Source organism: Bos indicus, chromosome 2, assembly GCF_029378745.1.
Source record: "Bos indicus isolate NIAB-ARS_2022 breed Sahiwal x Tharparkar chromosome 2, NIAB-ARS_B.indTharparkar_mat_pri_1.0, whole genome shotgun sequence".
In the NCBI taxonomy this organism is placed as follows: Eukaryota; Metazoa; Chordata; class Mammalia; order Artiodactyla; family Bovidae; genus Bos; species Bos indicus.
In genome coordinates, this window is record NC_091761.1 from 59,101,355 (window position 1) to 59,126,518 (window position 25,164).

The 25,164-nt window shown below is 38.7% G+C and overlaps 1 protein-coding gene across 1 annotated transcript in view; it reads right to left on the reverse strand.

The window, feature by feature from the left end:
* Positions 1-25,164, reverse strand: part of HNMT (histamine N-methyltransferase) — a 93,837-nt gene that overhangs the window by 13,202 nt on the left and 55,471 nt on the right. Inside the window, exons 3-5 of the mRNA XM_019973366.2 lie at positions 18,227-18,279; positions 2,120-2,227; positions 465-595 (exon numbers count right to left, since the gene is read on the reverse strand). Coding sequence (XP_019828925.1) covers positions 465-595; positions 2,120-2,227; positions 18,227-18,279 — 292 coding nt within the window. The remainder of the gene's footprint in view (positions 1-464; positions 596-2,119; positions 2,228-18,226; positions 18,280-25,164) is intronic.

Consider the following 25,164-nt stretch of genomic DNA (forward strand, 5'->3'; position numbering starts at 1 on the left):
ACATCTTCTAATGGTAGCCAACACCCAAAGCCTATACACCTATATGCTATTCAGATACATCAGTGACCTCTGGAAATATGTCCCCATATCATCTGCTGAAGAGTCACTCCCTTTACAAGAAATACACTATTGTATTTCTAAGAAATACACTATTAGTGCTGGACCACGGAAATAAATTCTGGCAGAAAGACTGATGTCAGTAAAACTTTGTTGACCTGAGGAATCATCCAGCCTGCCCCTTTGTCACATACACAATAGCCAGGTCATGAACAGAAGGCAAAAGCAAGTGGATTCAGAAAAACTCTGGGATGTTGGTCCATTCTCAGTTTGGACAGATAATGTTCACTTATAAAATCAGAAATCAGATTTTCATTTATCTTTTAGAAGTTAGAATATTAAGCACTCTGAAATATTTCTGAAGAATCTTTTTTTTCTGAGAGTATATAACAATAAATATTTCCTACCTGAATCATATGAATAAAGTCCCACCTCTGAAGTTCTTTTTTCTCCATCATTCTATTTTGATATTCAGATGATGTCTCTTTATGCCAAGCAAACTTTATGTTCTCAAGGTTTGATGTCTTTGCTACAAGCTCTAAAATATGGAGAAAAGGTAGCTCACCATCAATTTTAATTTCAAATTTGGAACCCATTTCCATTTAGAATTTTAATGCAATCAATATTATATACACAACAGATATAAAGCACATTTTTCTTTTTTATGCAGCTCCAGAAGACCAGAGAGTTCATCCTAGTTTTTCCTCTAGCATTAAATGAAATTAGAGATAACTAAAGAGCCAATAAAAAAATAATTATGAGAATACTGATCAGACACAGGCAATATTGTTGTTGTTTAGTTGCTAAGTCACATCCAACTCTTATGCGATACCATGGACTGTAGCCCACCAGCCTCCTCTGTCCATGGGGTTTCCCAGGCAAGAATACTGGAGCAGGTTGCCATTCCCTTCTCCAGGGGATCTTCCTGACCCAGGGATTGAATCTGCTTCTCCTGCACTGCAGGAGGATACTTTACCACTGAGTCACCAAGAAAGCTGTGTATAGGCACATTATCTCAAGTGTTAATGAGAAAAAAACTGGTGGATTTTATCAATGGAGAATTTACATAAAACAGGTGATATGATTCTATAACTCAGGAATCAGTAAACTGTGGCATGGACCATATCTGTCTTACTACCTATTTTTAAATAGACTGCAAGCTAAAAATATACATTACTCTTCTTCCCGACTTCATGCTCCTGTCCTTCATATTTTGTGCCATTAAACTGTTAAATGGTTGAACAAAATCAAAAGAAGAATAATACTTCATGATAGGTAAAAATGATATAAAATTCAAATTGAATGTTTACAAGTAAAATTTTATTGTGACATAACCACACATATTAGTTTATGGATTGTCTCTGGCTGCCTTTGTTTTTTTTTTTTTTTAAATTTTATTTTATTTTTTAACTTTACATAATTGTATTAGTTTTGTCAAATATCAAAATGAATCCACCACAGGTATACATGTGTTCAGTGGCAGAGCTAATTAGTTGTGACAGGGATCATGTGGATTAGATGGTTAGATAGCATCACCAACTCAGTGGACACAAATTTGAGCAAACTCTGGGAGACAGTGGAGGACAGAGGAGCCTGGTGTGCTGCAGTCCATGGGATCACAGAGTCAGACACGACTTAGTGACTGAATAGGTGGCCTAAGTCTAAAATACTAACTATTTGGCCCTTTTCAGAGAAAAGTTTGCTGATTCTTGCTGTTACCAATTACACATAAGCTTTTAGGGTAAGGTTTCTGTTTAAATATCTCTGAATGAATTAATGACTGTTTCTAAAATAAACATCAAAAATAATGGTTGATGACCAGAGGATGGATGGAGAGACAGTATTCTAGTTACTATTTATATTCTGAGGTGTTTAAGTCATGCCTGCCAAAAAAGTAATTAGGTTCTTCTCTCAATAAGCTTACAAAGAATGTACCACAGTCACCATGTTGTTAGTGACTGAAGGGATGCATGTGGGATGACAAGCCTTTCAGAATAGGATTTGATATACAGCACCATAAGCAACTGAATGTGCACACACACACATCGTGGGTTACAAGTACCTTTGTACTTGGTGATTTGTTCAGCACTTGGTTCAACAACTTCATTGATGATATGAACTCCTGGGTACTGAGCTTGCACTTTGGAGAGAATTTGAAGGTCAATTTCACCTGAAGAAAAGCATATAGAACAGTTCACCTTGGCCCAGAAAGAAAAGAATAGAATAGAATAGAAAAGAACAATTTCAACTACTTTACTATCTCTAGGAAAGTCCAGCATAAATAAAGAAGAATACTCAGCTGTTGCCCTGACACGGTGTCTATGATGAAGAACAACTAGGTTAAAAATGTGTTTTGAGGAGGGTTATGATTGCCTTTCATTCATTCATGTTGTTGTTGTTGTTCAGTCACTCAGTCATGTCCAACTCTTGGTGAACCCACAGTCGGCAGCACACCAGGCTTCCCTGTCCTTCACCATCTCCTGGAGCTTGATCAAACTCATATCCATTGAGTCAGTGATGCCATCCAACCATCTCATCCTCTGTTGTCCCGTTCTCCTCCCACCTTCAATCTTTCCCAGCATCAGGGTCTTTTCAAATGAGTCAGGGCAAAGTATTGGAGTTTCACCTTCAGCATCAGTCCTTCCAAAGAATATTCAGGACTGATTTCCTTCAGAATGGACTGGTTGGATCTCCTTGCAGTCCAAAGGACTCTCAAGAGCCTTCTCCAACACCACAGTTCAAAAGCATCAATTCTTCAGCACTCAGCTTTCTTTATGGTGCAACTCTCACATCCATACATGACTACTGGAGGGAAAAAAATAGCTTTAACTATATAGACGTTTTCTGGCAAAGTAATGTCTCTGTTTTTTAATATGCTGTCTAGGTTGGTCATAGCTTTTCTTCCAAGGAGCAAGTGTCTTTTAATTTCATGACTGCAGTCACCATCTGCAGTGATTTTGGAGCCCAGAAAAATAAAGTCTGACACTGTTTCATTGTTTCTCCATCTATTTGCCATGAAGTGATGGGACCAGATGTCATGATCTTAGTCTTTTGAATGTTGCATTTTAAGCCAGCTTTTTCACTCTCCTCTTTCATTTTCATCAAGAGGCTCTTTAGTTCCTCTTCATTTCTGCCATTAGGGTTGTGTTATGTGCATATCTGAGGTTATTGTTATTTCTCCCGGCAATCTTGATTCCAGCTTGTGCTTCATCCAGTCCTGCATTTTACATGATGTACTCTGCATATAAGTTAAATAAGCAGGGTGACAATATACAGCCTTGATGTACTCCTTTTCCTATTTGGAACTAGTCTATTGTTCCATGTCCAGTTCTAACTGTTGCTTCCTGACCTGCATATAGGTTTCTCAAGAGCAGATCAGGTGGTCTGGTATTCCCATATCCTTAAGAATTTTCCACAGTTTGTTGTGATCCACACAGTCAAAGGCTTTAGTGTAGTCATTGAAACAGAAGTGGTAAACTGTATTTAATACCTTTTATTGTACTACACAATTGCACTTATCTCACACGCTAGTAAAGTAATGCTCAAAATTCTCCAAGTCAGGCTTCAGCAATAGATGAACCATGAACTTCCAGATACTCAAGCTGGTTTTAGAAAAGGCAGAGGAATCAGAGACCAAATTGCCAACATCTGCTGGATCATGGAAAAAGCAAGAGAGTTCCAGAAAAACATCTATTTCTGCTTTATTGACTATGCCAAAGCCTTTGACTGTGTGGATTGCAGTAAACTGTGGAAAATTCTGAAAGAGATGGGAATACCAGACCACCTGACCTGCCTCTTGAGAAACCTATATGCAGGTCAGGAAGCAACAGTTAGAACTGGACATGGAACAACAGACTGGTTCCAAATAGGAAAAGGAGTACATCAAGGCTGTATATTGTCACCCTGCTAATTTAATTTATATGCAGAGTACATCATGAGAAACGCTGGGCTGGAGGAAGCACAAGCTGGTATCAAGATTGCCGGGAGAAATATCAATAACCTCAGATATGCAGATGACACCACCCTTATGGCAGAAAGCAAAGAACTAAAGGGCCTCTTGATGAAGGTGAAAGAGGAGAGTGAAAAAGTTGGCTTAAAATTCAACATTCAGAAAACTAAGATGATGGCATCTGGTCCCATTAGTTCATTGCAAATAGATGGGGAAATAATGGAAACAGTCAGAGACTTTATTTTTTTGGGCTTCAAAATCACTGCAGATGGTGATTGTAGGCATGAAATTAAAAGATGCTTACTCCTTGGAAGGAAAGTTATGACCAACCTAGACAGCATATTAAAATGCAGAGACATTACTTTGTCAATAAATGTCCATCTAGTCAAGGCTATGGTTTTTCCATTAGTCATGTATGGATGTGAGAGTTGGACTATAAAGAAAGCTAAGCACCAAAGAATTGATGCTTTTGAACTGTGGTGTTGGAGAAGACTCTTGAGAGTCCCTTGGACTGTAAGGAGATCCAACCAGTCCATCCTAAAGGAGATCAGTCCTGGGTGTTCATTGGAAGGACTGATGCTGAAGCTGAAACTCCAGTACTTTGGCCACCTGTTGCAAAGAGCTGACTCATTTGAAAAGACCCTGATGCTGGGAAAGATTGAGGGCAGGAGGAGAAGGGATGACAGAGGATGAGATGGTTGGATGGCATCACCAAATCAATGGACATGGGTTTGGGTGAACTTGGGAGCTAGTGATGGACAGGGAGGCCTGGCAAGCTGCGGTTCATGGGGTCCCAAAGAGTCAGACACGACTGAGTGACTGGACTGACTGACTGACTGTATTACAGTAAAATCTAAGATGCTATTGATTATAGGATAAAAATAACCCTTCTTTTATATCACTAAGTCATAAAGTAAAAACAACTCTGTCAATTATAATTGTAAGATTTCACCAACTGGAAGATATATACCAATCTGTGACATTAAAATATGAAAAAATATGCTGTAGAATTGATAAATTAGGCTAGAATCATATAAAATATATCAGGTATAAAAGAAGGATAAAAAATTGTATGAGACATGTGCCCTCAAAAACATCATGTTCTCGTAGAAGAGACGGACATGGAAAGAACCCTGGCTTGGTTTGGGCCATGGAGGGAAGAAGGAAGGAAATGGTGATGGAGAGGATAAGACAAGAGGCCAGAGAGATGGAAAGCTGCATGGCAGACCACTCTTGAGCTCTGTGTTACAGGGTAAGTAACACAGTTAGCCTGGGGACTTTTGGGGAAATGGGAATTACAGGCAGAGGACAGGAAGTGGAATTGTATATACAGGACTGCTGGCAATTTAGGGTTTTAGAATGTGTAGGTAAGGCAGGGTCTCCAAGAAAGAGGTGATTCCGGACAAGTAAATGGAAAGGAGGTTATGGCAAAATAGGTATTTATTCATTCACTCATGTACCAGTGATTCATTGATTATTTTACTGTGTGCCAGGCACTACACTAGGCAAATGATAAGAGGAGCAAATAAACACCTGCCCTGATGAAACTTTAGCCTATAGGTGACGATGTGAGAGAGACTGTGGTAAATTGGATAGACTTGAATTCCACCTCTGTCTGATCCACTGACTTGATATTACGACCTTCAGCTGTTTGCTTTCTCTCTCCAAACTGTATTTTCCTCATCGGAAAAACAGCAATAATGATAGTACATAATTTATTGGGTGTGAGGATTAAATGAGGCAATGCACATAAAGCACACTGCAAAAGAGAGTTGGCACCTAATAAATGTTAGCTGTTCATTATTTTTATTGTTATCATTGAGTCCCTGTCTTTAAAAATCTCTCTTCTTTCCCTATTACTAATGCCTTCAAATTAAGTTTTGCACTTTTATTCTCTTAGTTATGATGTTGACCTTCACTAAAATACTTATGTGCTGGCAAGACTAGCATATGAAAATGACACTGGTCTTTAACATTTTGGCATAAATGGCATTAACAGAACCTTTCCAAGGTTAGATATGGCAGATGAAAAAAAAGCATAGGTCATAAGACTGAGCAGGCTGGAAGAAGGAGATGAGGAAGATAAATCAGGAACAAAAGATGCCTGACTAGGAAAAGAGAGTTGTCTAATGGTATAATGAATGTCCCAGGTGCTGGTGATGGCAGTGGGTGGGGATGAGGGTAGGGAGGAAGTAGGGGAAGGAAACTAAAGTGGAGAATGAGGAAATCTATGCGACAATTTTCTCCAAAGCTGGCCCGATCAATCTGAAACCTTTTAATTCTTCCTTAAGTTCCACTGCCAGAGATTTCAATTGTATGTCCCTCTTCAAATATAGGCATGATGTGTTTAAAATATGGCCCATATGAAAGCAAGATATAATCACAAAAAATATCTTACTGTAAAATTAAGTAAAACAAGCAAAGGCTTGATTCCAATGAGTTTGTTAAAGGGTATCAAGGACTCAAATGCTAGTTTGAGCAACTGAGCAACTTTGATCATCAATCACTGAAAGGCATATGAAGGGTCAACAGACTATAGTGCCATGAAAGTGAAAGTGAAAATCACTCAGCTGTGTCTGACTCTTTGTGACCCCATGGACTATACAGTCCTTGGAATTCTCCAGGCCAGAATACTGGAATGGGCAGCCTTTCCTTTCTCCAGGGGATCTTCCCAACCTGGGAATTGAACCCAGGTCTCCCTCATTGGAGGCAGATTTTTACCAGCTGAGCCACAACGGAAGCCCAAGAATACTGGAGTGGATAGCCTATCCCTTCTCCAGCAGATCTTCCCAACAGGGATCAAACTAGGGTCTCCTGCATTGCAGGCTGATTATTTTACCAACTGAGCTATCAGGGAAGTACCATTAGCCAGCAGTAAGAGATTCAAACAATGGGGGAAAAAAAGGAAGAAGATCATTTGTTCTTTCTCAACTGAATCCTTCTGAGCAGGGGCCATAATAATATGAATGTGTTCCAATATTAGATATTAAGCACCCTATAAATGTTTTTAAAGAGCACACAACACGCTGGACTTGCCTGGTGGTCCAGTGGTTACAAATATGTCTTCCAGTGCAGGGGACATGGGTTTGATCCCTGGTTCAAGAACTAAGATTCCACATGTCCTGGGGCAGCTGAGCCCTCATGCTGTAACTACAGAAACCTATGCGCTCTGGAGCCCAAGTTCCGCAACAAGAGAAGCCACCACAATGAAAAGCCCATGCACCACAGCTAGAGAGAAGCCTCCACACAATGCAGTTAGAGAAAGCCCGTGTACCACAATGAAGACCCAGTGCAGCAAAAATAAATTAATTAATTTTTAAAAAAGAGCACACAAGCCAAATTAACATGCTGAAAGAATGAGGGAAGGTAGCTAGAAGTGACTCAATCAAATAATTCAGAAATTCTCAGCAAATTCAGGGGTAAACAGAAGAAATGTGGAAGCCAGCAGCCTGCTGCTTTTATTGTGTATAACAAAGCCTTCTGGGAATCTTAACTGTCAGGTCCAGAAGACTACGTTTAAAGGGGATAAAGCAATACTTTATTCATTTTATTGTTGATGAACAATAAAATAATGAACATTTCATTGTTCATTTTATGGTCAATCTCTGTTCTAATATGATCTCTTATTGCTTAATGATGATCCTGACAATTGTAGACTACTTATTGTTGACATCCTAAGCTTTTAGGCCAGTAGCTGTTTCAGTTAGTTAGATAAAACCTTACTGTGGGTTTCTAGTTTTGGAACAAAATCTGCAAAGTTTCCTGTGACAAATGGAAAATTATAGTGATTAAGCAACTTTATTCCCATATACAATCTTCCTTTGTTTTCTTTTTCTTTCTCTCTCACCCTCACCTCGTTTTGTGTCTACCAAAGCAAATCAATGATTTTGGAGTCTTGGCATTTTATGATGAGGTTAACTGATTTTCTCAGTTTATCAATAAGTGAAGCTTGAACAAAGTTAGGAAATCCTAACATGTGTTGGCATGAATCAAAAATTATTTTCTATTAGCCTGGTTTGTGGTTTTTGTTTTTCGTTTTTTCTCTTCTGTTCACTCCTGTGTTACTTTCTATCAAATAGAATATGCTTTTTGATTTGGCAAGTTAAATGAAAACTAAAATTTTTAAATTGTCTTTTGCAAATCTCTTTCCTTTGTATTACCCTGTCCATCAAATCAGCCACAACTTTAGAATGACTTCACATGTCTCCTTTCTGACCTACGTTGAGTGTTTCACTTAATTTTACAGTCAGATATTTTTGTGATTATATCTTGCTTTCATATGGGCCATATTTTAAACACATCATGCCTATATTTGAAGAGGGATATATAATTGAAACCTCTGATAGTGGAACTTAAAGAAAAAGTTCAAAAATACTGAGGCAGAAATTGTTAGACAGTATAGGACTTTGAGACCTCAGTTCCCTTTTTTTAATTTCATTTTTTGTCTTCTCAAGTAAGCATCTCACTTCTTTAACCTAAAGCTAAACTCTTTGTTCCAGTTTCTAGGCATTCAGAAGAATGCTTCCCTGGTCTGGAGGGTCATAATACATTCAGACCCAGGACAAGACAATCATTAACTGCTGTTCAGTTTATCAAGGGAAAAAAACTCCAGGTGGACCACTAACTCATAAACATACATCTGGTCCCTAAATGATGGTCTGGAGTCTTGAGAACTGGTCGAGGGATGGCAACACAATGTCTGGGGAAACTGAGAAACTGGGAACCAAAAGAAAGCCATAAAAATGACAAACTAGATACTGCGACATATAAACTGACTGGTCAGAAATTACATGCATCTGGCCCCGAACCAACCAAAAACAAACAGGTCAATTCTAATAAAGATATAAACTACCGTTCTCTGCACCTTTTGGGGTGCTTCACCCCTTCTCAGTGTCTGTGCTTAGAGTTTTGTATCTCTATCCTTTAAAATTAACTTTGCCTGTATGTTTACAAGTTTTTAGAATTCATTCTTCAGCTCCAGGTCCATGAACAGAACTTGGTTTCCCATTTCAATATGGAAAGAGTGGAGTCCATATTGTCCAGACAACTTTTCTTAATTTCCTGAATTTCAAGGATATAGTTAATGAGATAGCAGAGTAATGTTGCCTTTTTGCTTAAAATCCAAGGTCATTGGATTAAAAAGGAAAAAAAAAAAAAAGGAAAAGTTAGAGGCTATAAAGAGACAAAATTGGACTCAAATTTAGTATTCAATGGAAATATGCAAATTTGTTAATATCTCTGCCCTTTACATATCTCTAAATTAGGGATAATATGGTCTATGCTGCAGGGTCATTGTAAATGTTAAAGGCATTATATGGATATAATTTACCACAGTTCATGATATATAGTAATAATTCAATAAGTTGAAGCTACCATACATTAATTCAACAAATACTTTTAAGCACCTACTAAATGCTAGGTTCTAATCACTGGAGATACAGCAATGAATAAAATAGACCAAAACATTCAACCTTTACAGATGGTGATAAGTCCTAAAACCAAGGGAAAAAAGAGCGAGGTGAAGCCATGATGGGAGGGTTCGTGATTTTCAATTGGGTGGTCATGTAAGCTTCCTGGAAAAGGTGATATTTAAGAGAAGTCTGAAGGAGGCTGGGAAAGAAGGAAATGAAGATGTGCCTTTATAAATGGGCAGCTCCATAATAAAAAGACAGTTTGAAAGAGCACTCATCATGTATTCGTGATGGCTTGTCTTTCTGACTGAGCTACATTAAATGAAACACAAAGCCCAGCTGGAGAACCCCGAGGCTATGCCCCAAATAAAAACATCCTCCAGGTCAAGAAAATGGAGGATTAAAGGCTAGTCACAGTATCTCCAGCCATTTGATTTCCATCTACTCTAGCTTCATTTCTCACATCAAAATATATATGAGTTCTTTAGATTATCAGCAGGAAAAAATTTATTCTATTACATGTTGCATTAAGATTACGATCTTCCTTGTTCCCTCTACCAGAATATCAGGCACACACACACACAAAATTGTCTCTAGGGAGAAAAATTGCCCAGATAACTCTCTGCTTAGTGATGAAAAATAATTTCAGCTATGAGTTTGCAACCAGGGCAAAATCAGACTTGATTTTGAGCTGCAGTGCAAAAGATAAAAGATTATTGATGAGATCCCTTTTCTTGTCTTTTTCTTTTCCCTTTCCCTTTCTGTGTCTCTCTCTCTTGTGCCCCGCCCCCCCACACAACTCTCTCCCTCCCCCATACTCTCTCTCTCTTTTCTCCACCCACCTCTACACTGGGAGCCTCAGTATGGAGGCAGTTCTGTTGGTATGGAAAGATGAGAGTAGAATATTAAAATAGCTGGAGAGTCTCAGGAAGGGGATTATAAATATAAATTCTGAGCGGAAAAGGGCATTGCCATTTGCTTTCGTGTCTTCTGGCTGTTGGCCCAGGAAGAATATCGCCTGAATGCTTTGCAACTGCAGAAGAAAAGCCTTACTACCAAAATATTCTCTGAGACACAAACTTAAAGAAAATGTCCCAAAGGGTTCTGAACAATGAGGTGTAGTCATATTCAACAAACAACTCAAAAAAAGACTAAATTTTGCCTTACCTTTCAATTTAGACTTTTTAAATACAAAGATATTTGCTGCTTCAGTACATTACATAGAGAGGTAAACTCTATACTTACAATATTGTGATGTTTAAAAGGTATAGAGTTAGCTACACTTAGTTTTAAACATTTTGCTATTATGAGGCATCTGACAATGAACCATGAATTATTGTGCAAAATCTTTTTGCATATGCATACCAAGAACCAGAATTAATGGTTAAAATGAGAACCTTGATCTTTGGTGATATTAAAACAAAACCCAAAACAACAGGTCTCAGATGCCAGCTCTTTCAAAGAATACAGGCTGAAGAACTACAGCAGATTCTCAGAAGACCCCTGGGCAGGCAAGACCAGTCCCATTGCTGGGTACCTTAGAGGTCGGGGGCTGAGATCCATAGAATGGGGAGGATGTACAGACTCTACAAGGAGGGACTGAAGAGCAGCAGGGGCCTTGTTGGGACCGCAGGGATTGGCTGTTCACGAAGTTATGCCAGTATTGTAACAACTAGTGTCACAAGCTCCTTGTGCATTAGATGAATATGAGAACTGTTCTACTGTTCTTAATACATAAGGCCATGCTACTTTCAGGAAAATTTCATTTCCTGCTCTTAGCTTTTGTACATGAAAGCTTTCATGCCACTGTAACCTCATTATGGCATATTTGCTTTTTAAATCTTGTCAACTTGTTCTCAGTAAAAATTTTTTTCCAAATAGGTTTCTTATATTTTGTATGTTAGTAGCTTACTCATCCAATATTTTTCCCCATTTCTATCAGTTTGCTATTGTTAATAGAGACAAAGCCTCAGAAGACCCTGGGTCTTGACCCCCAATCTCTAGGACTGCTCCCCACCCCACCCTCCTTGTGGCATGTATGATTAGGATGGAAATGAGGGTGGAAATAGTCAACCTATACCAGGGTTATATGACTGTGTGTATTAAATCACAAAATTTTATTCAATAGTGCATGTCAGGTAGAAGAACATTCACCCACTAAGAGAATGGGTCCTAAACTGGCATAAGAACTGGGAAGATACAAATCTGTCCCTCAGCAAAATTACAGATAGCCACATGCCATGAACTTTCTAAGTACATTGTAAATAGCCAACCTGTAAATGAAAAACATTAAAATGCTGGCAGAAACAAATGCGGATCTGCCATATTGCTTTCTTCCTATTTTACCTGTATCAGGCCATTACTACATTCTTATTGTGCATTCTTATTAATTGTAAGGCTGCACAACTGAGTTTATTTGCTTTTCTAAGTATACAGTCATTTAATCTGCAGATAATGATACTTTTGTCTTCACTCTGCTCATTAATCCCTGTTTTCCTGCTTTAGGCCTTATTGAATTAGCCAAAACAATCTTGTTTACTTTGGTTTTAATGACAGTGGTGCCGATACTATAGTATTATGCTCATGCCTCTCAGTTCTGTAGTATACCTGTCTTTAACAATACTTCACTCAAAGTTTTAAATACAATACAATGAGGTAGACCTTTTTGGTAAATTTACATATGGAGAATAGTTTATTTTAAAATAGCACAGTTATGAATACCTTTAAGAATACTTTACATCTGAGGCCCCAAATTATCTGAAGTAGATAGCCCTAAATCCTACATGCTAACGATTAACTTGAGCCCAGGTCCATATCCTTCTGTTTGTGAAGGAAGTGCTGTACATAAGTGAACCAGTTTTACTCAGGTCAAGTTATAAAGCAGTTCAAATCCAGACTAAAAATAATCTGCGTGTCTAGAAGTTCTATTTGAATTTCACTTCTTTAGAAGGCAATGGCACCCCACTCCAGTACTCTTGCCTGGAAAATCCCATGGACAGAGGAGCCTGGTGGGCTGCAGTCCATGGGGTCACGAAGAGTTGGACACGACTGAACAACTTCACTTCCACTTTTCACTTTCATGCATTGGAGAAGGAAATGGCAACCCACTCCAGTGTTCTTGCCTGGAGAATCCCAGGGACGGGGGAGCCTGGTGGGCTGCCGTCTATGGGGTCGCACAGAGTCGGACACGACTGAAGCGGCTTAGCAGCAGCAGTATAACCAAAAGTGGTGCCACACCACTCTTTCTAGAAGGTTACTCATAAGATCACGGGTTTACTGGACTGAAAGCCCAAATACCCAAGATGTCAGTGCCTGAGTCCCTTGAATAGCATATGTGAAAAGTATTTTTCCAGTCTAAGCTAATACTCCTAACATGACAGGTAGCTCTTTATGTCCAAAGATACGTGCTTTCAGAAGTGAAAGTACATATCTTGATCATTTATAAACTCTAATACTGAAACTCAACAAAAGACTTTCTCTTTCAACCACTGGCTGTTTAGGGCCAAATATTCTGTGGTTTGCTTAATAGGAAATATCTGAAGATGGCAATAAGCACATTCAAATTCTTTTTTTTTTTTTTTTTCAGGCAAAAAAATCCTCCATTTCCTTGTATTTCCTCAATCATTCCTTAGTTGCTGATGTAGACTGGCATCTTACCTGGACACTGGAAACATTAACCTTTGCTTCCTACCAGCTTCTGCTTCTAAACTGGATAGACCAACTTTTCCAGTTCTTGCCTTAATTACATTCATTTCTACTTCTATTCACCTCACTTAGAAAATTAAACTTCAGGGTCACCTTAACATGTCATTTACGAAAGAAAACAAGATTAAAAATCTGATAACATTAGATTTCCAAATGGCTGGTCCTTACTAAATACCCAGTCTCCCTTTTGCCAAGTCAATAATTAACTTTTATATCTGTATAGTACAGTTTGTTGGACTGCTTTTTTAGTTAACAGACCTAGGTTTTATTCTTTCTTGATTGTTCTCAGGTTTTTAGTTTGTAGAATGAGGGTGTTGATGATCTCTAAATTCTCTTCTATATTTTAATCTCTGTCTTAATGTTGATGTTTATATGTCATAGAAGAAAACCACCTAACCCCTCTCAACATGTCAGCATAATTATTATCGGAAAAATTATATAAGAGGGTCCATACCACCTGTATTTCATATGTGAGTTGCTTCAGTGGATTGAAATTTTGTATAAATATAAACACTATTATATAAGGTATGACAGCTGATTTGGTACATAATAGGTTAATAAAAAGAAGTAGAAAGCTGGATACAATGAGATTATTTAAGTTATAGTCCTGTTTAAACCTAATAAAATTTTCTGGCATTTGAACATAAGAATGGAACAATGAAACAGATAAAATGATTCTCCTTTAGCAGAGCCCAGAGCAAGGAGAACACATTGCCTATTACTGCTTTCTGGAACATTTTTCCATGTATAAGGGTGTGCACTGCAAATTAATAGCAAAAAGAATATGGGTTTCTTTTTCTCTATGTACCATCAAACATAAAGACAATACTCATTAAAAGTTGAACAGTAAAGAAGCTCCATTGGGTAGTTTAATTTTAGGATGCATCAATGTTGACAATGGACCAAAAAGCATATTCTGTAAGGTTTAGAATACAATGTGGTTGCTCTCAATATCTAAAAACAGTTGCTGAAATCAGCACAATACAAATGCTGTGATACCTCAAGTAAAGCATTCCCATTGCTCACTTTATTTCATTAAAGCACACAAATTCATGCACATATACAACTTTACACTTCCTTATTTTGCCTCTGGGCTTCCCTCATAGCTCAATTAGTAAGAATATGCCTGCAATGTGGGAGACCCAGGTTCTATTCCTGGGTTGGGAAGATCCCTCGAGCAGAAAATGGCAACCCACTCCAGTATTCTTGCCTGGAGAATCCCATGGACAGAGGAGCCTGGCAGGCTACAGGCCATGGGGTCGCCAGAGTCGGGCACGACTTAGTGACTACCCACCGCCTCCACCATTTGGCCTCTGTAAAAACTACATGGTCTGTATTTCTGTACATGATTTTTTCCTCATGATTTCCTCTCTTTCTTTCTTTGAATACCCATAGTATTTATTTCAAACATTCTCCTAACAGTACACATGTAATCTATGAATAATAATGTTGCTTATTAATTGTATTTTATTGATGTGGTAGATCAGTTATGGGTAACATCGGGAAATTTTCCATCAGTTCCCTTTCTTTTGAACTGCACAGAGCCTTAATAATTGGTTGGTTTCTGAATTGAATTGCCAAATGCCTTTTTCAAAATTCTTACATTCTCCCTCAGATTATGAAATTCCTCTCCACCCAAATACCAATCGAGTTAGTGGTAAAGAACTTGCTTGCCAATGCAGAAGATGTAAGAGACATGAGTTTAATCCCTGAGTCAGGAAGATACCCTGCAGAAGGGCATGGCAGTATTCTTGCCTGGAGAATCCTATGGACAGCGGAGCCTGGTGGGCTACAATCCATAGGGTCACAAAGAATCAGACACAACTGAAGCAACTCAGCAACAACAAATAGAAGAGACAGAAGACAGAAAGGGTGCATAGCAGCCCTACTCATGGTTCTGAGAAGAAAATCAAATAGGTCCCCAAAGAGCATGAACATTAAGCAATATAAATGCCGAATCTGATTTAGGGAAGTTTTTAGTTTGTTTCTTTTGGTAGATTTTTTTTTCTCATTGTGGTGGTAAGAAGTGGTAGCACCATTATTAATGCAGAGAGAATATTTGCATTAAATATATGCAGAATATGACCTAGAGGTGCGTAGGCATCCAAGAAGAAAACATCTAGGAAGAGAAAACAGAGAGGCTCATAAGCTAAGACTGCAGCAGAACCCTGTAAGATGCATTATGGGAGCAGAACACAAGGTATAAGACAAGGCCAATGGCCTTATCTACTGGGGACTGGAGTTCAGCAGTGGATTTTTAAGGATACATAAGCCACAGGATAATGCAAAATCTCAGGAACACTGTAGATCGTGAAACATGCAGGGAGACCATTTCTCTAAGGCAAGGACAGAGTGTTCCTCACTATATAATAAAGTGTGTTTCTTCTGCACACCCAGTAGTTGCATTTAGTCAATGACAAACTATTAGATAAGTATCTCCCAGTTGGTACATAAACACTCAAACTAACTGAGTGGGGTGTCCTTTCCCTTCAAACACCTTTCTGCTCTTTCATGACAAGGGCCTTTAGACCTAGGAATTTTAAGTGTATTACTTTTGATTTCATATCTTACTTGAGCAGTGAGGGCTAAGTATTTACAGCTTGAATTTCTCTTGCAGTTCTTATGTTTTTGACCAGTGTCTTATGAAGAGTGACCTGAAAGGGCACCCATATTCCCCTCAGGCAGAGCTTGTTATTAATACAATGTTAAGGTTCAGTCAGAAGAACACCAAGCATTACTCCCTCTGTTCTGAAAAGTTCTCTATATTAGCCCCTATTTGCACCTTTATGTAAGGAATCACTGTTTAGGGCAAATGTTCCTTTCTCTAGATAGCTTATAAGCATCTGGATAAATTTACATTAGAAATTCAATTAACTTTATATTAAAAGGTCAATTAACTTGGCCATGGTAGAGACTGTTTTTAATTACTTTTCCTTGTAGGGCTTCTCTTCTTGTCCAAGCACAAGTGGCACTATCAAATGATAAGTCTCATTGCCTGTGGCTGCCTTAAATTCATATGCAAAACACACTGGAAATGACTGTCTTGGTTAAATGAATTAATAGGACACTCTTTGAGCAATTCATCAATCTTATAATCCTTAGGACATAAAATATCACAAGCAATAATAGAGTATTTTAGCTTAAACACAATGTATTAGATCATTCATGACAGTATCTTTCATTACCTGTCCTTGTTGGTTTCTGTTTTCTTGCTGAAAGATGATAATAAAGTAGAACTACTTTAACAGTCAGTCCTTATTACATTATATCACAGTGTGTTTTATGAAAAATGAGCACTAGATGACATAAAAAACTATCCTATTCCATTAGAGGGCTCTTGGTTATCTTTGTGTTAAGATGTGTTGTGTTGCCACAATTGAACTCATTCATGTAGGGTTAGAACAATTACACTTAAGAGACTCAAGAAATCAGTATTTAATACTGTGTGACAAGTGGTAATGTAGTGATCACTTGTTACCAAGTGGTAACCTTTACTAACCATCACTCCATGGTTGTTTTAAAAGAAAACAATAATAAGGATATCAACACATAAATAATATATATGACTATATTATTATATATTAATACATTATATAACATAAATAATGTGACTATATATTATGTTATATATATTTTTTTATATATACTATATATATTATCATTATATTAACTCAGACTTTCAGACGACTAGCAACTTTAAATCAAACACTACTCAGGAGTTTGATATGTGGCAAAGTCTGGAGATAAATTTTCTTATTTTATTTTGTAGAAATGACCTACCTGCACCTTATAAAAGCAGTTTATAAATTTACCTGTATAAATCTCACTACAACCTATGAGACATAATTCGTTGCCCCCATTTTACTGATGGGCAAACTGAAGCTTACGTTTTAGCCAGGTTCACACAGTTCATTAGTGGCAGAGTTAGAGATTACACCCTCATTAATCTGCCTATCCAAACTTCACATTTCCCCTTGGGTAAAAGTACCGGTTCTAAGTAGTGAGACCATGAACTGCTTATGAAAGGGAGGTGGGGAGTGTGCAGAATGCTTAGAGGGCAGCTGTGAACCTGAGTCAGAGGAAAGGAATGGCTTAGGCCACGGCAACTCAAAGAATGGGGCCACGAGAGGGTAAATTCACTATGTCATTAAGCATACTTTTCTGCATAGGATACTTTCTCAATGAAAGAAGCTGTGCATTGATTTACATTCCAGGGCATGCTTATCTCCTCATGCACCAGCAATAGTTCGCAAACCACCAACCAGTCTATGGATCTCGTTTAAGTGGCACAAGCTTAAGGAATGTCTTTTGAAATTTTCCTTTACTATGAACAGTTAAATCATCTGGTTCAATGTCATCTTCAAAATTATTCTATGTTTTCCCATGCTTTTTATATGTTTAAAAAAATAAAATCATACTTATCTCTATTACAGATAATAATGAAATCTGATGTCCTAGACCCCATAAATATATGGGGACATTAATCTTAGTTGAAGTGATATGGCTCTTACTAGTTTTAATAGACAATGGCATCCCACTCAGTACTCTTGCGTGGAAAACCCCATGGACGGAGGAGCCTGGTAGGCTATAGTCCATGGGGTCGCTAAGAGTCGGACACGACTGGGTGACTTCACTTTCACTTTTCAGTTCCATGCATTGGAGAAGGAAATGGCAACCCACTCCAGTGTTCTTGACTGGAGAATCCCAGGGATGGGGGAGCCTGGTGGGCGGCCGTCTATGGGGTCGCACAGAGTCAGACACAACTGAAGCAACTTAGCAGCAGCAGTTTTAATAAACTAATATCTTCCAAAAGTAAAGGAAAATGGCTTTTCTAAAGAATGGACAAAATTGCCATCAAGCAGTATGAAGTCTGGTGGTTTAGTCGCTAAGTCACGTCTGACTCTTGTGAACCCATGGACTGTAACCTGCTACCCAGGCAAGAATACTGGAGTGGGTTGCCATTTACTTCTCCAGGGGATCTTCCCAACCCAGGAATCGAACTCAGGTCTCCTGCATTTGTAGGCAGATTCTTTACCAACTAAGCTATGAGGGAAGCTCATGATGTCTGGAGTGAAATACAAATTTTAAAATGCATTGTTCATACCTGCACCACCGCCAATGCTTAGAATCTTAATTTCAGATTTTATGTCTCCAATCCTGAAAAAAAAAATTATGTAGTTTAAGAAAAATGTGCCAGGCAGTTTATAAAATCTGATTATCAAGTCTAATTAAAGAGAACAGATGAAATTACAGTGAACAAAAATTAGGCCAACATGAAAGGTGTTGATCATTTCAGTGGTTATATTGCTGTCTTTACAAATCTTTGGAAGTAAAGATTCCACTCATTAACAGTCTTAAACTGGGATACTTTTAGAAATAGCACTATAAACATCTCAGAGGTAGGAAATGGCATTTGTTTAAAGACTGTTTGGAGAATAAAAGCAGAAAAAGTGACTTTTGAGTCTGGTCATTATAATAAGCCATTCATTGTAAATGGGCTTCCCCGGTGGCTCAGATGATAAAGACTCCACCTGCTGGGTTCAGTCCCTGGGTTGGGAAGATCTTCTGGAGAAGGGAATGGCTACCCACTCCAATATTCTTGCCTGGGGAACTCCATGGACAGAGGATCCTGGTGGTCTACAGTCCATGGGATCGCAGAGAGTTAGACATGACTGAGTGACACACACTTCTTTCATTGTAGATGGGAGAAAAGCTGAGGTGATTCATACTATCTCTATGATAGTTGCCTTCTTTCCTTCCTCTTGCTAACTTCCTTTCAATAAACAGATGTTAATTAAACATTTATTATGTGCTTGTCCTAGGCACTGATATATAAAAATGAGGAAGATACTACTTTTCTCTCAAGTTGAATTGTGAGATAAGAAAAGCCAAGTTTATGACTCTGTATAGGAATAGAGTGGACTTGATGGACTGGGATGTGATAGTAGGACTTTCTTTAGAATGATGTAAAATATTTTTTTAAAAAAATAATGGGTCAGAAAAAAGTAGGAGATGCACAGTGACTGCCACATGTTTCCAGTTTGGATGACCAGGTGAAGTGCGGTATCAAAAAAGATGCTGGGGGATGTAATTTTATGACAAGTTTATGTTTTGTCAGTTTTTTGTTTGTTTTGTGTTTTTAGGATTTTGATAAATCTGAATTCAGCAGATATTTGAATATGCAATATTGAAGCTGGGTAGAAGAGAGATTGGGATCAACGATGTATTCTGGAGAATTATCATAGAGTAATGGTCAAAACTAAGAGAATAGATTCTATCACCCAAGTATATTGCAAAGAGAAGAGTAGTGGGATTATGACACAGTGCCAGGTTTTAAAAGTAATGGGATAATGGGGGAACACACAAAGAAGACACAGAGGGAAACAGCAAAACTCAGAGAGGTGATCAGAGAATTAGAGAAGGAAAAAAGCCAACGATAGTGTCAGAGGCATAAGAGTGTACAACTAAGTCATAAAAAAAGAAGACAACTCTTCGTTGAATTTGGCAATATGAATATCTGATAACAGCAGCTTTAAAGGAGGTTGAGAGCTGGAGTCAGATGGCAGTGGGATTAAAAGTGAAATCGATAAAGAGAAAGAAGATACAGAGATTTTTGAAAAAGGATGAAAGAGTGAAAAGGAAAAAGAGGAGATTGGAGGGGAAACATGAACTGAAAGAATGGTGCTTGTTTGTGTTTTGGGATGCTAAACAAGCTTGGTTTTTGGCTAAAGTGAGGAGCCTGCCCAGAGAGATAGAAGAACACAGATTCAACCAGGGTTCTTAAAAATACTAGAAAGCATAGAGTCAACGACATCTGTGAATGAGTTGCCTTCCTCTAATTATCTTCCAGCTCATGATCATGAGTCTTAATATATCCATCGCTGTCTGTGCACTTGATTAATTCTTGAATATGCTTCTATCTGTGGATAGAATAGTGAGGTTACAGAGCAGAGCACCTAGGCACATAGGTTGGAATCGTAGCTTACTATTATGTTACCATGAATGAATTATTCTCTGTACCTTTATTACTAAGAAATAGGATAATAATACCTCCTACCATATAGGGCTATAATTATAGTATCTGCTTTTTGAAAGAGCTGTGAGGATTAAGTGACATAATTTATGTGAATCCTTTAGAAATGTGTCTGCATATGACAAGTACCCAACTTATTATTGTTCTAAGCACAGCTAAGTAATTTATATGAATCATTTTTCTGAATCATTTATATGAATCTTTTTCATATATGAAAAATTTTTATTATTGAAATACAGTTGACTTACAGTGTTGTGTTAATTACCATTATAGAGCAAAGTGATTCAATTATATGTTGATATATACATTCTTTTTTATATTCTTGTCCATTATTGTTTATCACAGGATATCAAATATAGTTCTCTGTGCTATATGACCTTGTTGTTTATGAATTCTATTTATAAAAGCTTACATCTGCTAACCCCAACCTTCTGCTCCATCCCTCCCCAATCCCTTCCCCCTTGGCAACCAGCAGTCTGTTCTCTATGGCCATGATTCTGTTTCACAGATAGATTCACTTGTGCCATTTTTTAAATTCCACATATAAGAGATCTCATATGGTATTTGTCTTTCTCTTTCTGATTCACTTCACTTAATATAATCTCTGGTTGTACCCATGTTACTACAAATGGCATTATTTTGTTCATTTTTATGACTGAGTAGTATTCTATTGTGTATATACACCACATCTTCTTTAGTCATTCATCTGTTGATGGACATTTAGGTTGTTTCCATGTCTTGGCTATTGTGACTAGTGCTTCTCTGAACATAGAAGTGCACATATCATTTAGAATTACAGTTTCGTCTGGATATATGCCCAGGGGTGGGATTGCTGGAATCATATGATAATTCTGTTTCTAGCTTTCTGAGGAACCTCCATACTATTTTCTATAGTGAGGGCACAGGCTTACATTCCTATCAACAGTGTAGCAGGATTCTCTTTTCTCCACATCTTCTCCAGCAATTGTTATTTGTTGACTTTTTAGTGATGGTCATTCTGATCAGTGTGAGGTGGTACGTTATTTTAGTTTTGATTTGTATTTCTCTAAGAATTAGTAATGTTGGGCATCTTAACATGTGCCTATTGGCCATCTCTTGTGGGGTCACTGCTCCTTTCTCCTGGGTCCTAGTGCACACAAGGTTCTGTTTGTGCCCTTGCAGAGTCTGTTTCCCCAGTCCCGTGTAAGTTCTGGCGGCTCTATGATGGGTGTATGGTGACCTCCTCCAAAAGGGCTTATGCCATAACCAGGTCTACTGCACCCAAAGCCCCTGCCCCCACAGCAGTCCTCTGCTGACCCATACCTCCTCAGAAGATACCCAAAGTTCTGTCTCAGGCTTTGTGGGGAAACCTGTATGCAGGTCAAGAAGCAGCAGTTAGAAGTGAATATGGAACAACAGACTGGCTCCAAATTGGGAAAGGAGTATGTCAAGGCTGTATATTGTCATCCTGCTTATTTAACTTATATGCAGAGTACATCATGAGAATGCTGGACTGGATGAAGCACAAGCTGGAATTAAGATTGCTGGGAGAAATATCAATAACCTCAGATTTGCAGATGACACCACCCTTATGGCAGAAAGCAAAGAACCAAAGAGCCTCTTGATGGAAGTAAAAGAGGAGAGTGAAAAAGTTGGCTTAAAATTCAGCATTCAGAAAACTAAAGTCATGGCATCTGGTCCCATCACTTCATGGCACATAGATGGGGAAACAATGCAAACAGTGACAGACTTTATATTTGGGGGCTCCAAAATCACTGCAGATGGGGACTGCAGCCATGAAATTAAAAGACACTTGCTCCTTGGAAGAAAAGCTATGACAAAACTGGACAGTTTATTAAAAAGCAGAGACATTACTTTGCCAACAAAGGTCCATCTAGTCAAAGTTATGGTTTTTCGAGCAGTTATATATGGATGTGAGTGTTGGACTATAAAGAAAGCTGAGCACTGAGGAATTGATGCTTTTGAACTGTGGTGTCGGAGAAGACCCTTGAGAGTCCCTTGGACAGCAAGGAGATCCAACCAGTCCATCCTAAAAGAAATCAATCCGGGATATTCATTGGAAGGATTGATGCTGAAGCTGAAACTCCAACACTTTGGCCACCTGATGCGAAGAACTGAGTTATTTGAAAAGACCCTGATGCTGGGAAAGATTGAAGGTGGGAGGAGAAGGGGATGACAAAGGATGAGATGGTTGGATGGCATCACCAACTCAATGGACATGGGTTTGGGTGGACTCCCGGAGTTGGTGATGGACAGGGAGGCCTGGCGTTCATGCTACAGTCCATGGGGTCGCAAAGAGTCAGACATGATTGAGCAACTGAACTAACTGAACTGAACTGATTGGCTATCTCTAGTAACTCAGAAGGTTAAGAATCTCCCTGTGGGTGGGAGACCAGGTTCTATCCCTGGGTTGGAGGATCCTCTGGAAAAGGAAATGGCAACCCACTTCAGTTTTATTGCCTGGAGAATCCCATAGACAGAGGAGCCTGGTGGGCTACAGTCCATGGGGGTGCAGAGAGTCAGACAAGACTGAGCAACTAACACTTTCACCCTTTTCATTGGCCATCTGTAATGAATTAACCCTTTGAATTCTTACAACACCTCTGTGAGTTAGATACTATTATTATTCCATCTTATATAGTATGATGATACCTAAGAATTATTGAAAAGTTGCTATTTTTCCAGGCAAGGATCTAAATGCATTACATGTAACAACAACAATCAGTTCAGTTCAGTGCAGTCACTCAGTCATGTCCGAGTCTTTGCGACCCCATGAATTGCAGCACACCAGGCCTCCCTGTCCATCACCAACTCCCGGAGTTCACTCAAACTCATGTCCATCGAGTCGGTGATGCTATCCAGCCATCTCATCCTCTGTCGTCCCCTTCTCCTCCTGCTCCCAATCCCTCCCAGCATCAGAGTCTTTTCCAATGAGTCAACTCTTTGCGTGAGGTGGACAAAGTATTGGAGTTTCAGTCTCAGCATCAGTCCTTCCAATGAACACCCAGGACTGATCTCCTTTAGGATGGACTGGTTGGATCTCCTTGCAGTCCAAGAGACTCTCAAGAGTCTTCTCCAACACCACAGTTCAAGAGCATCAATTCTTCGGCACTCAGCTTTCTTCACAGTCCAAATCTCACATCCATACATGACGACTGGAAAAACCATAGCCTTGACTAAATGGACCTTTGTTGGCAAAGAAATGTCTCTGCTTTTCAATATGCTATCTAGGTTGGTCATAACTTTCCTTCCAAGGAGTAAGTGTCTTTTAATTTCATGACTGCAGTCACCATCTGCAGTGATTTTGGAGCCCCCCCAAAAAAGTCTGACAGTGTTTCCACTGTTTCCCCATCTATTTCCCATGAAGTGATGGGACCAGATGCCATGATCTTCGTTTTCTGAATGTTGAGCTTTAAGCCAACATTTCCACTCTCCTCTTTCACTTTCATCAAGAGGCTTTTTAGTTTCTCATCACTTTCTGCCATAAGGTGGTATAATGTACATATCTGAGGTTATTGATATTTTTCCCGGCAATGTTGATTCCAGCTTGTGCTTCTTCCAGCCCAGCGTTTCTCATGATGTACTCATGATGACAACAACAATAAGCTACTATTTATAGCTATATACTATAGCCCTCCCCACTCTGCTCTCTACCTCCTGACAGGTGATTGAATAATTCCTCCCTGAGGAAATAACCCATCTTACCGATAAACTTATCTATATTGGTACCTGAGAATCCTCCATCAAGAGCTAAGTCCACATCTCATTACTACGAGTCAGCAACTCAACAGACTATTTCAGTACGTACACAAAGAGGTTCTGAACCAATTTTTAGTGCCTCATATTTAACTGGATGGACAACCAGGGCTTATCAGGTAGTTGGGGAGCTCCCCTAATTAGTCATTAAGTCATGTCTAACTCATTACAACCCCATGGACTGTAGTCCACAAGACTCCTCTGTCCATGGGGTTTCCCAACTAAGAATACTGGAGTGAGTTGCCATTTCCTTCTCCATGGGATCTTCCCAACAGAGGGATTGAACCAGCGTCTCCTGCTTTGCAGGTGGTCTCAAGCATTGCAGACTGATCCTTTACTGACTGAGCTACCAGGAAAGCAATGACAGAGAGACCAAAAGAAACAGAAAAGGCAAATTCAGAAGAAACATTCAGAAAGCCAAGGAAAATTTTATAATAGATAAAGGAAGGTAGACTATCTATGAAAGATGAACAGGATGCTATAAAAAAGGAATATTCTTGGAAATTAAAAACACAATACTGAACAATAGAGGGCTGAAAGATAAAATTGGGAGAAACTGGAAACATAAGGAAATTAGAGAATTGATTTAGGAGGTCCTCTGTTTGATGAATAAAAGTCCCAGAAAGACAAAAAAGAGGGGAGGAATGATTAAATAATACCAAAGCTTCCCTGAACTGAAGGATCTGAATCTTAATTGAAATGGCCCAGGGACTACCCACAAAAATGGGTGAAAAACACCCATACCATAAATTATTATCTTAAAATTTCCGAATACTAGATACAAGAAAAGATCCTAGAAAGGAACCAAAAACAAAACACAGTAGCAAAAGGTCACAAGCTAAAGATGAAGAATTTGAATGGCATTAGGTTTCTCAGTAGTAACTCTAGTGGCTATGGTGGTGGTTTAGTTGCTAAGTCGTGTCCGATTCTTGCAATCCCGTGGACTGTAGCCTGCCAGGCTCCTTTGTCCATGGGATTTTCCAGGCTAGAATACTGAAGTGGATTGCCATTTCTTTCTCCAGAGGATCTTCCCAACCCAGGAATTGAACCTGGGTCTCCTGCATTGCAGGCAGATTCTTTACTGACTAAGCTATGAGAGAAGCCCTCTAGTGGTTATAAGACCATGGAAAAATATCTTTAAATTTCTGGTATAAAATCATTTTCAGTGCAGAGTTTTATACCCTAACTGTTTAACTCTAACAAAGATGAGCAGAGAGAAGGCATTACTTCCCATGCACTCTTTCTTAGAAAGC